Source organism: Ochotona princeps, chromosome 19 (genome assembly GCF_030435755.1).
Source record: "Ochotona princeps isolate mOchPri1 chromosome 19, mOchPri1.hap1, whole genome shotgun sequence".
Classification (NCBI taxonomy): Eukaryota; Metazoa; Chordata; class Mammalia; order Lagomorpha; family Ochotonidae; genus Ochotona; species Ochotona princeps.
In genome coordinates, this window is record NC_080850.1 from 30,298,916 (window position 1) to 30,311,543 (window position 12,628).

The following is a 12,628-nucleotide window of genomic DNA, read 5'->3' on the forward strand; positions in this document are numbered from 1 at the left end:
TATTGGCAGACACCATACACATTATTTTTCAAGGCCAATCAACCATGTGAGTCACACAAAGAGGCAAAGACAATATGAATAATAAGATACCATAACAAAATAGAGATAGGTCCAGACAGACTTGAGATATCAGAAGCATTAGATTTTAAATCTAGTTATGCTTCCAAATTTTAAACAATGCTAATACTTGAGACTATATGAAAGGAACAGATTAAAAGAGTATTGCACTAAAATTAGAAAACAGTGATTATTGCCACAATTAAGATATAACTTGACAAAGATAATAAATGCCAGGGACGAAGTATATTACCTTAAAGGTGAAGGACACAAGCTCCCAACAGCCCCCAGGGCAACATTTAATATAAAAAACACTGGGAATATTTGCAAGGTTTTGAGGGAAACAGATTGACATTCTTATTTCATACCTAGCTAAAAGTACAAATACAAATGCAGTAAAGAATTCATAAAGCATTGCACTAGCAGTCATCAGTGCTTATTAAATAAAAAATATTACATAATATTAAGTAAGGGGCCTGATGTGGTAGCCTAGTGGCAAAGTCTTCGCCTTGCATGTGCTGGGATCCCATATGGTTCGTGTTATGGCGGTCCTGCTTCCCATCCAGCTCCCTGCTTGTGGCCTGGGAAAGCAGTTGAGGATGGCCCAAAGCCTGGGGCCCGGAAGAAGCTCCTGGTTCCTGGCTTTGGATTGCTTCAGCTCTTGTCGTTGTGGCCCCTTGGGGAGTGAATCAAAGGATGGAAGATCTTCTTCTCTCTCTCTCCTCCTCTCTGTATATCTGACTTTCCAATAAAAATAAACAAATCTTTTTTAAAAAATTAAATAAGGAAAAGTACCCCCCAAATCTAAGGGACTTACTACTGAGAAGTCACCTTTGAATGACATTTTAAAAACTAGCATTTTGTGAGTTTAAAAATTTTTAAATAAGAAATGAGAATCTTCCCCTTCAAAGTAATCATGAGTGTTTATGAGGAACCATAGACGAAAACCACAAACATGTAGGTAGGGAGTAGGTAGGAGATACTAATATCTTAACATGAATCACAACCTTTTTTAGCCTTACAGTGATTTGTCTAAACTGAAGCAAGTTTCATCCCTTCACATTTTAATTTATTATGATCAATCTGAAAGACTTAGGAGATATCGATTTTATTATAGATCTATTTTATAAAATATTTCCATGTGTCAATGCATTCATTTATGCATCCACATAAATAGTTTAAAAATATTTAGACTGAATGGTACAACATTGACTTGCTTTCTTTTTTGGACTGTTTGAGTCATGTGACTATGTATTACCATATTTTAGTAGTTTTTAAAACCAGAGACTTGGGCCTGGTGCAGTAGCCTAGCTACCAAAGTCCTTGCCTTGCACGCACCAGGATTCCATATAGGTGCCAGTTCTAATTCCGGCGGCCCCACTTCCCATGCAGCTCCCTGCCTGTGGCCTGGGAAATTAGTTGAGGATGACCCAAGTCCTTGGGACCCTGCACCCGTGTGGGAGACCCGGAAGAAGCTCCTGGCTTCTAGCTTTGATTTGGCTCAGCTCCGGCCATTGCAGCTGCTTGGGGAGTGAGTCAATGGAAGGAAGATTCCCTCCCCCGCCCTCTCCTTCTTTCTGTATATCTGACGTTCCAATAAAAATGAAATAAATGTTTAAAATAAATCAATAAAATCAGAGAGTTAGGTCTTCCAACTTTTGGTTCACTTTCCAAATGCCTGCAACAACGGGGCTGGGCCATCAAAGCTGGAGCCTAAAACACTGTTGCAGTTCCCCGCATGCTGCCCAGGACCCCAACACTTGAGCCATTACCTGCTATCTTCCAGGATTTGCATTAGCAGAAATTAGCAGTGGGGCTGGTATTCCAGTCCAGGCATTCTGATTAGGATGTAGGTGTCCCAAATTGTGTCTTAGTTTCCCGGTGAAAAGCCTGCTCTTAAAGTTTCCCTTTCTCGGAGATTTATGTGTTTACAAGGCAGAGTAACAGAGGCAGGTGGGGATGAGTGTGGGAGAGACAGACTTTCCACACACTGACTCAATCCCCAAACGCACACAGTAGCTAGGGATGGACTGAGCAGAACCTTGGAGCCTCCTAATCCACCCAGGCCTCCCATTTGGATGACAGAGATTCAAACAGTTGGGCCACTACACTTTGCCTTCCCAGGCACAATCGCCAGGACAATATCAGGCACTTCCACATGGGACACAGGGTCCTACGTGGTGGATCACCTGATGAGCCTCACAGACCTGGCCTCGTTAGGCTTGCTCTGTCTTATTTTTAAAGAACAATAGTCAGAATTTACATACCATACCATTTATTATGGATAAGCAGTCACAGATCGACCAACTCTTTCATGTAACAGGAATTGAATCACATAGAATAAAAGAGATATTCTACTTTCTGAGAAAAATTACTTATTTTAGAAAACAAGACCCAAGTAAATACTGGTTTGTTTAGAGTAAAGACAAGAGTGGCCACAAAACAACATAAAGGCAACAACTTACATGATTAAAAATCAGCATTCACAGTAGGGTTAGAATCATGGTAAGCACAATCAGAAAGTCCAGAACATGGTTTGTTCAATCATAACAAAAACATCTTTTAGAAAAAGCTAAAACATCAGAACCTTGAAAACATTGGTGATTCTGATAATACAATGAAAAGAAAATCTGAGCAATACAGTTTATCGGCACTATAAAACACATGCATGTGAAATGCCTAAGCAAACTAGAGGAAAGGTTAGAGAACTCACTAAGCTGAAATGGCAGCACACTAGTAATTACGGATGTGTGGATAAGCACCTTCTATGTGAATGAAAATCTTAGAAACATATTTCCACCATACTTAGACTTCTAACTAACAACAGAGTGATTCTTAAAGTTGGTACTTTCCTCATTACTCATATGTGCATTCTCTCCAAACAGGTTGGGGACAATTGGCTTCATGAACTTGAACTCACCTGTCCCAGTCCCTCCACTCACACACACCTCATACTGGTAGCTGTGAGACAGCGTCCCCGCCCCGCCCACGTCCACCAGAGGACCCACACCACCACACCCAGCCCCCGCAGGGAACAAGTGGCCCTCGCCCACAGACACCCCACACCCAGACCCCACCGCCACAGCACCCTCAGCACCGCCACGCCCACACAGCCGCGCGGCCACCAGCGCCAACACAGACGCCAAGAACAGAGAAGACACCGCCGCCAGCGCCACCACCAGCGACACCGTCAGCGTCTCCGCCTGCCCGGCCTCGCCCCCCACACCCGCCAGTCCCGCCAGTCCCGCCAAGCCCGCCTTCCCCGCCGGCGCGTCGGGCCGCGGCAGGTAGGGCTGCGAGAAGCCGTCCACCAGCAGCACGTGCAGCGCCACGCTGGCCGAGAGCGGCGGCTCGCCGTGGTCGCGCACCTGCACCAGCAGCCGCTGCTGCGGCGCGTCGCGCTCGCTCACAGGCCGCGCCGTGCGCACCTCGCCGCTGTGCGCCCACACGCCGAACAGCCCGGGCTCCGTGGCCTGCAGCAGCTCGTACGACAGCCACGCGTTGCGGCCCGAGTCGCCGTCCACCGCCACCACCTTGCTCACCAGGTAGCCCGCATCAGCGCCGCGCGGCACCAGCTCGGGGCACGCGCCCGCCGCTGAGCCGTTGCGCGGCGGGTACAGCACGCGCGGCGCGTGGTCGTTGGCGTCGCGCAGCACCACGCGCACGCGCGCCTCGCCGCTCAGCGCCGGAGACCCGCCGTCCGACGCGCGCACGCCGAACTCGAAGGCGCGCAGGGTCTCGTAGTCGAGCGCGCGCAGCGCGAACAGCTGCCCGCTCGCCGCGTCCAGGGCCACCAGCGCGCCCACGTCCACCTGCGGCCGAGCCTGCCCCTGCTCCTGTTCCTGCCCCTGCTCCTGCCCCTGTGGCTGTGGCTGCTGCATTGTGTGGTCTTGTGTGAGCAGCGAGTAGGTGATCTGGGCGTTGGCGCCCGCGTCCCTGTCGCTGGCGCTCACGCTGCCGATGTGCAGCGCGGGGCTGTTGTTCTCCAGCACGAACAGGGTGTACAGGGCCTGGCTGAAGGTGGGCGCGTTGTCGTTGACGTCGGACACGTGCACTGTCACGTTGTGCTGACTCTGCAGCCTGGGCGTGCCCAGGTCTGAGACTGTGATGGTGATGGTGTAGTGGGCCCTGGCCTCCCTGTCCAGAGGTCCGTCTGTTACCAAGGTGTAGAAATTGTCTGTGGTGTGTTTCAGGAGAAAAGGTAAATGTTCTTGAATGGAACAAAATGTTTTTCCATTGTCTCCAGAGTCTGCATCTGAAATTCCAAATACAGCCACTAATGTCTCCGGGGAATTTTCTGGGATCTCACTGGTCAGTAAAGACATGGTCAGTTCCGGTACATTATCGTTAACATCCGTCACGGCTACTTCCACAGTGCATTTTCCTGTGAGACCCCCGCCATCTGTGGCTTCAATTTCCACTCGATAAGACTGAATTTCTTCAAAATCCAATAGTCGTTTTAATTTAATTTCCCCCGTGGCTGTGTTTATTTCGAAGGCCTGAATGATTTGGGTTGAAGCTTGGAAAAGTGAGTAGGAGAGCTCCCCGTAGGTCCCAGCATCTGCGTCGCTGGCGGCGACAACAGCGACCAGCGAACCTAGCGGGCTGTTCTCTGGGATCTGAACCTGGTACAGCTGCTGAGCAAACTCGGGGGCGTTGTCGTTGATATCCAGGACCAGGATGAGGACTTGGCAAGTCCCAGTCCTGGGAGGCACCCCACCATCCACCGCCGTGAGGGTCAACCTGAACTCCGGCTGCTCCTCCCGGTCCAGCGCCCTGTCCAGCACCAGCTCCGGGTATCTCCAGCCATCGCTGATATTGCGGGTGAGAAGGTGGAAGTGGGAGCTGGCGCCTATGGTGTAGGTCTGAACCGCGTTGCTGCCCACATCCACATCCTGAGCTATTTTCAGAGGGAACAGGGCTCCGGGACGGCTGCTCTCCAGGATCTTGAGTAGGATTTCCTCCTCTGTGAACTCCGGGGTGTGGTCATTGACGTCTTGGAGCTGGAGCTCACCTTGGATAAATTGCACAGGGTTTTTCAGTAACACCTGGAAGTGCAGTAGACACGGATTCGTGTCACCACACAATTCCTCGCGGTCCATTTTTTCTTTTACAAGCAAAGTTCCGCTCCTCTCTTCCAACTCCAAATACTGTTTGTTCCCTTTGGACAGAATCCGGGCACCCCGCGCGGTCAGCTCCCCTGTTCCCAGCCCCAGATCTTTTGCTAGGTTAGCTATAAGAGAACCGCTCTCCCTCTCTTCCAGAATGGAATACTTGAGGGCCGCGCTGCCCACCTCCCACAGTAGTAATGAGAAAATAATGGCGGTCACTTGCCTTTTCTGCAGCGCGTTTGGGAACGGAGTCTCCATTGTTCCTCAGGGACAAAGACTGAAGATGCAGTCTTCAACAGCACACACAGAAAATATTGCTTCACGCAAACTCCGCTAAATTTAGTCGCCTTGAGTTGCTTTCATTGACTGACGGGAGAATAGGTACCTCTCTGAAGCCTTGTGTCTCCAGCAGTGTAAAAGGTTTCCTTTTCAAGCTGCCAAAAACGGCTTGGCTTGGAAGGAGTCGCTGATGCTGGAGATGTTTTACATTTTCTTAGCCTGCAGCGCCACCAAGCGTTCTACTTTACAACTTCAGATAATTTTCATTTTAAAACACGTTTGTTAAAACAGCTGAAAGGCATTGCCTGACTTTTTTAAAAGATTTTTTAAATTGGAAAGTCAGATTTGCAGAGAAGAGACAGAGATCTTCCATCTGTTGGTTCAGTCCCCAAGTGGTCGCAGCGGCCAGAGCTGAGTCGGTCCAAAGCCAGGAGTCAGGAGTTTCTTCTGGGTCTCCCAGGTGGGTACAGGGTCCCAAGGCTTTGGGCTGTCGTCTACTGCTTTCCCAGGTCACAAGGAGGGAGCTGGATGGGAAGTGGAGCAGCCGGGATACAAACCAGCACACATATGGGATCCTGGTGCACCCAAGCAAGCACTTTAGCCACTAGGCAATCACGCTGGGCCCCATTGCGTGATTTTTAGGCCACAGAATGTTAAAAATTCCCTTTTCCCACCTGTTATGAAGTCTTGTTCAGGTAATTAACAGTAGTTGTGACATCAGAAATAACTTCCTGGTCTATTTTCTCTTAAAACTCTGCTGAGGTAAATTCATATCTACTTAGTATCTCTCCAGATAATACCAGTAAGTTCTTTCTCTTGGAGAATTTACATTACAAAAATATTCATTTGTTTTTGTTTAGACAAGTTTATGGGTTTTAAAATTCTACTCCCAAATTGTTATGTTCCTATAACTTCTCAAATAAACTTAAAACGTGATTTCTTGTCAGCCTCTGGGCCTCTTGGTAAACAATTTCCTTCAAAAACTGACATGTACAATGCCTAGTGGAGTTTTACTAGAACTTATTAGACTTGTACAGTACCCACTTCTTTTTATTAAAAACCAGTATATGCTCAGAATTCAATGTCTTTTCTACAGACACGAAGATAAGAGGCAAAACTCTGTTTTTTGGGGGGAAGTGTTCTGATCTACCTTCATTGGTCCTGTCTCTGCACATACCCTCGGGGACTATGGGGATGGGGTTACTGGATAAACTCCATTGCTCCAAAGGAAACCGTGTAGTTGGAGCGAGAATAGTGGGAGAAGCAAATTCCCTCCAAAGAAGAAGGATCCTGTTAGATGGAATCCAGAGTAAATATCTGTGAATATACTGAATAAAGTAATTAGCTGGTAGTCATCCTTTTCAGTTCACTTGTGTGGAAACAAATCACAGGCAAATATCTTTTAGGTAGGCCTAGTTCCATTTCAGTTAAGAATGGACATAAAATATTGACTCCATTGTCATGTAAATATAAATTGCCTATAAGCAATGGAAAATATCTTTTTCATAAAATGTGACAAATACAACCTACACAGCTAAAACCAAATATGGACTAAAGTGTGGGAGCAAGGAATTTGTGTTTATTAAAGACAAATGCTTAAACAGTACCAAAAGGGAAAATCTTACACTAGCTAATGATCTGCCATCAATAACTTACTCAGCTGTTAACAGCATACTCAGAAGCTTGACAAGGAGTTTGCAAGCTTGAATTTGACAAAACGATACCTCTAAATTATGCAATTTTTAGACAAATACAAGGAGATAAAGTTTCTTCTCAAACATTTTTGGTTTTTAACTAAAGATGAGTGGAGCAGATTCTCTGATTTGAAGGAGAGCAAATGGGTGATTTAACAAGTAGTAATATGAAAGGGATGGTAAAAGTTCCTGGGGAAAAAATGGGCTTGAAAGACAACCCTCTGGGCACAGAACAATGGTTCAATGACTAAATCCTCACCTTGACTGTACCAGCATCCCATATAGGCTCCACTTCATAACCCAGCTGTTCCCTGCTTATGACCTGGGAAAGCAGCAGAGGATGGCCCAAAGCCTTGGGATACTGAACCAATGTGGCAGATCTGGAAGAAACTCCTAAAGTGGCTCAGCTCCAGGCCATTTTGGCCATTTGGGGAGTGAACCAGGGAATGGAAGATCTTTCTCTTTGTTTTTCATCTCTCTGTAAAATCTGATCTGCCTGTCCAAATAAACAAATACAACTTTTTAAAAATCCTTGCCTCGCAGTGCTGGGATCCCATATGAACACCAGTTTGTGTCCCAGCTGCCCTGCTTTTCATCCAGCTCCCTACTTGTGGTGTGGGAAACCAGCAGAGGATGGCTCAGAGCCTTTGAACCTGTACCACAATGGGAGACTTGGAGAAGGCTCCTGGCTCTGGGCTTCCTTCCAGCTCAGCTCTGACCATTGCGGCAACTTGGGGAGTGAACTTGTGGACAGAGATCTTTTTCATTGGTGCACCTATTTCGTATTTGCCTTTCCAATATAAATAAACAAATATTTTAAAATAATGAAAATAAAAATTAAAGACAACTGAGTTTAAAGGCAAAAGGAAATCATTTCCACAAAATTTTAGAATAAAATTTGTTCTTAGTAATTCCAAGTATACTTTAATATACAAAGCTATTAGCATGCCTTTACACAGAAAATGCAATATATTTTTAAAAAATTATTGGAGTGCAATACCACATATTCATTCAGCATTTGCAACTGATATGGTGGTTTCTCTAAAAGCTATCATGCTCATAAATGACACTAAAACTAATTTAATGTGTTGACACTTCAATGGTCCTTTCATGAATAACGTTGGCGCTATTGCCCCATACTGACACACACGTGTCTGAATGGCACCATCAGCACTTAATTACCATCACTGTTTCACATTTTGGGGCTTGCACCCCAATTTAGGCTAATACTGGATAATGAAAATAAAGTACATTTTAAAATATTGCAACACAGCAATAATGAAATGACTGTAACCAATTGTCAACTAAAATTGTTTAACTTATGCAAAGTGTTTCAATACAATAAAGCAAAACTAGAGAATTTAGTATCTAAATTAAAAATTTAAAAAATAGGAAACTAAGCAAATCACAGCACTATCATAGCGTTCATCAATAACTAACTATAGAGAGATTTCAAAATCTAACAAACACGGTTTAGTAGATAAATACTTAACTGAATGGGAAGCTATTCCGAATGCTGGGGCTATTCTCTATTTCAATCCCAGTAAATTCAGGAGAAAAATTGGGGACAATTGGCTTCATGAACTTGAACTCACCTGTCCCAGTCCCTCCACTCACACACACCTCATACTGGTAGCTGTGAGACAGCGTCCCCGCCCCGCCCACGTCCACCAGAGGACCCACACCACCACACCCAGCCCCCGCAGGGAACAAGTGGCCCTCGCCCACAGACACCCCACACCCAGACCCCACCGCCACAGCACCCTCAGCACCGCCACGCCCACACAGCCGCGCGGCCACCAGCGCCAACACAGACGCCAAGAACAGAGAAGACACCGCCGCCAGCGCCACCACCAGCGACACCGTCAGCGCCTCCGCCTGCCCGGCCTCGCCCCCCACACCCGCCAGTCCCGCCAGTCCCGCCAAGCCCGCCTTCCCCGCCGGCGCGTCGGGCCGCGGCAGGTAGGGCTGCGAGAAGCCGTCCACCAGCAGCACGTGCAGCGCCACGCTGGCCGAGAGCGGCGGCTCGCCGTGGTCGCGCACCTGCACCAGCAGCCGCTGCTGCGGCGCGTCGCGCTCGCTCACAGGCCGCGCCGTGCGCACCTCGCCGCTGTGCGCCCACACGCCGAACAGCCCGGGCTCCGTGGCCTGCAGCAGCTCGTACGACAGCCACGCGTTGCGGCCCGAGTCGCCGTCCACCGCCACCACCTTGCTCACCAGGTAGCCCGCCTCGGCGCCGCGCGGCACCAGCTCGGGGCACGCGCCCGCCGCTGAGCCGTTGCGCGGCGGGTACAGCACGCGCGGCGCGTGGTCGTTGGCGTCGCGCAGCACCACGCGCACGCGCGCCTCGCCGCTCAGCGCCGGAGACCCGCCGTCCGACGCGCGCACGCCGAACTCGAAGGTGCGCAGGGTCTCGTAGTCGAGCGCGCGCAGCGCGAACAGCTGCCCGCTCGCCGCGTCCAGGGCCACTAGCGCGCCCACGTCCACCTGCGGCTGAGCCTGCCCCTGCTCCTGCCCCTGTGGCAGCTGTGGCTGCTGCGTTGTGTGGTCTTGTGTGAGCAGTGAGTAGGTGATCTGGGCGTTGGCGCCCGCGTCCCTGTCGCTGGCGCTCACGCTGCCGATGTGCAGCGCGGGGCTGTTGTTCTCCAGCACGAACAGGGTGTACAGGGCCTGGCTGAAGGTGGGCGCGTTGTCGTTGACGTCGGACACGTGCACTGTCACGTTGTGCTGGCTCTGCAGCCTGGGCGTGCCCAGGTCTGAGACTGTGATGGTGATGGTGTAGTGGGCCCTGGCCTCCCTGTCCAGTGGTCCGTCTGTTACCAAGGTGTAGAAATTTTCCATAGATGCTCTTAGGAAAAAAGGGAGTTTGTCGTCTATAGAACAAACCACTTCCTGATTGCGTCCAGAGTCTGCATCTGAAACGCTGAACACTGCGACGACCATGTCTCGGGCATTTTCTGGGACAGGGCTGAAGAGTGATGACATGATGAGTTCAGGGGCGTTGTCATTCACATCCAGGACGTTGACCAATAAAGAGCATTTCCCTGTGAGACCCCCGCCATCTGTGGCTTCAATATCCACGTGATAAGACTGAAATTCCTCAAAGTCCATAGTCTTTCTCAGTCGAACTTCTCCTGTGATTGTGTCAATTTCAAAGGGTTGGTTAACGTCATCGACCTGAAATAGGGCATAAGACACCTCCCCAAAGGATCCTGCATCCGAATCTCTGGCAAAAACGGTGAGAACCCGATAGCCTGGGGGGCTGTTTTCTGGGACCTGTGCCTCATAGCGCTCCTGAACGAACTCGGGGGCGTTGTCATTGCTGTCCAGCACCAGGATCTTAATCTTTGCAGTCCCAGACCGTGGCGGGGATCCCCCGTCCTGCGCGGTGAGGGTCAGTTCGAGATGGGGCTGTTCCTCTCGGTCTAGCGCCTTGTCCAGCACAAGTTCCGGGAATTTTCTGCCGTCACTGCGATTGCGGGTGACAACGTGGAAGTGGGCATTGGAGCTCACCGTGTAGCTCTGAAGGCTGTTGCTGCCTGCGTCTAAATCTTGTGCCATTTTCAATGGGAATATTTTTCCCGGCGCAGTAATTTCGGATATTTTCAGGACCATCTCTCTGGCAGGAAACTCCGGGGCGTGGTCATTTATATCTCTGATCAGCAAGGCAGCCTGAAAAAACTGCAGGGGATTTTCCAGTAACACCTGGAACGGCAGCACACACGGCTCCGTGGAGCCACACATCTCCTCTCGGTCCAATTTCTCATTTAGTAGCAAATCATGGGTGTACGGATCAAGCTGCAGAGGTTGTCTGTTCCCTTTGAAAACAACCCTGGCGCCCCGTGAGGCCAGCTCTCCCACTCCCAGTCCCAGATCCTTTGTCAGATTGGCCACAAACGTGCCGCTTTCCGTCTCTTCCAGTACTGAGTACTGAATGGATTCTGAACCCACCTCCCACAACAGCATCAACACCATAAGGATTGCCACTTGCCTTTTGTCGTGCCGCGCTTTTGTTTGCATCATCTCCATTGTTTGGTCCGATTCTGGAGGAAGACCCCTTTGCAGCTCCTTACAGTCACCATCCACTGTGGGCCCTCTGAAATGCCTTTGCTATCGATTTTTCAATCGATTCTTCCACCGGGTCCGGCCCTAACAGCCCTCCTGGACACTTCTAACTTAGCTTTAGCTGCACTGTCTTGTTTATTTTTACCTCTGCTTCTCGGTGAAATGAAGTCCACCGAAACTTCCGCTCTCCCATTCATTCCCTTAGCTTGCATCGCCACCATGCGTTCAAAATGTGAACTTCAGCGGGTGTTTTTAGATGGATACGATGTTCAGTCCACTTTTAAGTTGAACTGGTATTTCTCAAAATTAGTGTATGAACCACTTGCATTTAAAAAAAATGTTGGGAGCCTTGTTGAGGCTGGGTTTTGCTGCTGCTGCTTTTTAGGCCCATTCCTGGGCTCTCTCCAGTTCTTGAATGGAAATCTGCATTTGAATATGTCTCCACCTTTGAGAAGCACCCACTCAGACTGTAGACAGTTTATTATTTTTTTAATATTTATTTTATTTTTATTACAAAGTCAGATATACAGAGAGGAGGAGAGACAGAGAGGAAGATCTTCCATCCGATGATTCACTCCCCAAGTGAGCCGCAACGGCCGGTGCTGTGCTGATCCAAAACCAGGAGCCCACATGGGCTCAGGGTCCCAAGGCTTTGGGCCGTCCTCTACTGCTTTCCCAGGGCACAAGCAGGGAGCTTGATGGGAAGTGGGGCAGCCGGGATTAGAACCAGCGCCCGTATGGGATCCCGGGGCGTGTTCAAGGCGAGTACTTTAGCCTTACTTTAGCCAGTAGGACATGCCGCCAGGCCCTGTAGACAGTTTAATTCACCTCTGAAGACAGCTGGGAGTTGTGAATCCAAAAGGGACATTCTACAGTTGTCCCCAAAACACAAAATGCTTTGCAAAATATGTAAGTTGATTAACAACAAGCAAGGCAAGCAACTTCTCTAAATTACATGCCCAATGAATGGCATGAGCAGCAGACTCTGTCATGCAGTTCTGCCTAGAAAATAAGGGGAACAACTGGGCTACTAGCAGAAGGGAGACCAAGAGATACTCATGATAGAAGTGTCGAGTGCCAGCGAATAAAATTATCTTAAAAAGGAACTAAGATGTATCAAAGATTACTTATGACAAACATTTAAGGATACTAAGTCATTTTTTAATGGGTAGATTTGGCCGTGGTTTTAAAAGGCCCATGCATTGCATTCTATTTTTTGGTTGAATTCCCCTCTTCAATTAAGTATGATCAAAAAGTACCAGCCTGTTTTAGAAACAATGCAGTGCAGAAAGTAAGCATTCAAGAGCAGCACAGAAGACCACCAAATCTTACGTAAATTCAGGAAAAATAAGGTGATGTTAAAAGACTACTAATAACTTAGTGAATGACATCAATTGTGGGACATCATTGGCCAATTTATTC

The 12,628-nt window shown here is 48.6% G+C and overlaps 2 protein-coding genes across 2 annotated transcripts; both read right to left on the bottom strand.

Annotated features, from left to right (window-relative positions):
• Nucleotides 1-2,870: 2,870 nt before the first annotated feature.
• On the bottom strand, nucleotides 2,871-5,678 carry LOC131482698 (protocadherin beta-14-like). The gene has a single exon (XM_058677888.1). The coding sequence runs from the start codon at nucleotides 5,424-5,426 to the stop codon at nucleotides 2,871-2,873; it is 2,556 nt and encodes an 851-aa protein (XP_058533871.1). The 5' UTR covers nucleotides 5,427-5,678.
• Nucleotides 5,679-8,629: 2,951 nt separating this feature from the next.
• Nucleotides 8,630-11,497, bottom strand: PCDHB6 (protocadherin beta 6). The gene has a single exon (XM_058677582.1). It carries the CDS (start codon nucleotides 11,168-11,170, stop codon nucleotides 8,630-8,632), a length of 2,541 nt encoding a protein of 846 aa, XP_058533565.1. The 5' UTR covers nucleotides 11,171-11,497.
• Between the last annotated feature and the right edge of the window lie 1,131 nt (nucleotides 11,498-12,628).

What these genes read in the sequence shown, in the direction of transcription:
- LOC131482698 (XM_058677888.1), bottom strand. Translation starts at nt 5,426, where the DNA reads ATGGAGACTCCGTTCCCAAACGCGCTGCAGAAAAGGCAAGTGACCGCC.
- PCDHB6 (XM_058677582.1), bottom strand. Translation starts at nt 11,170, where the DNA reads ATGGAGATGATGCAAACAAAAGCGCGGCACGACAAAAGGCAAGTGGCA.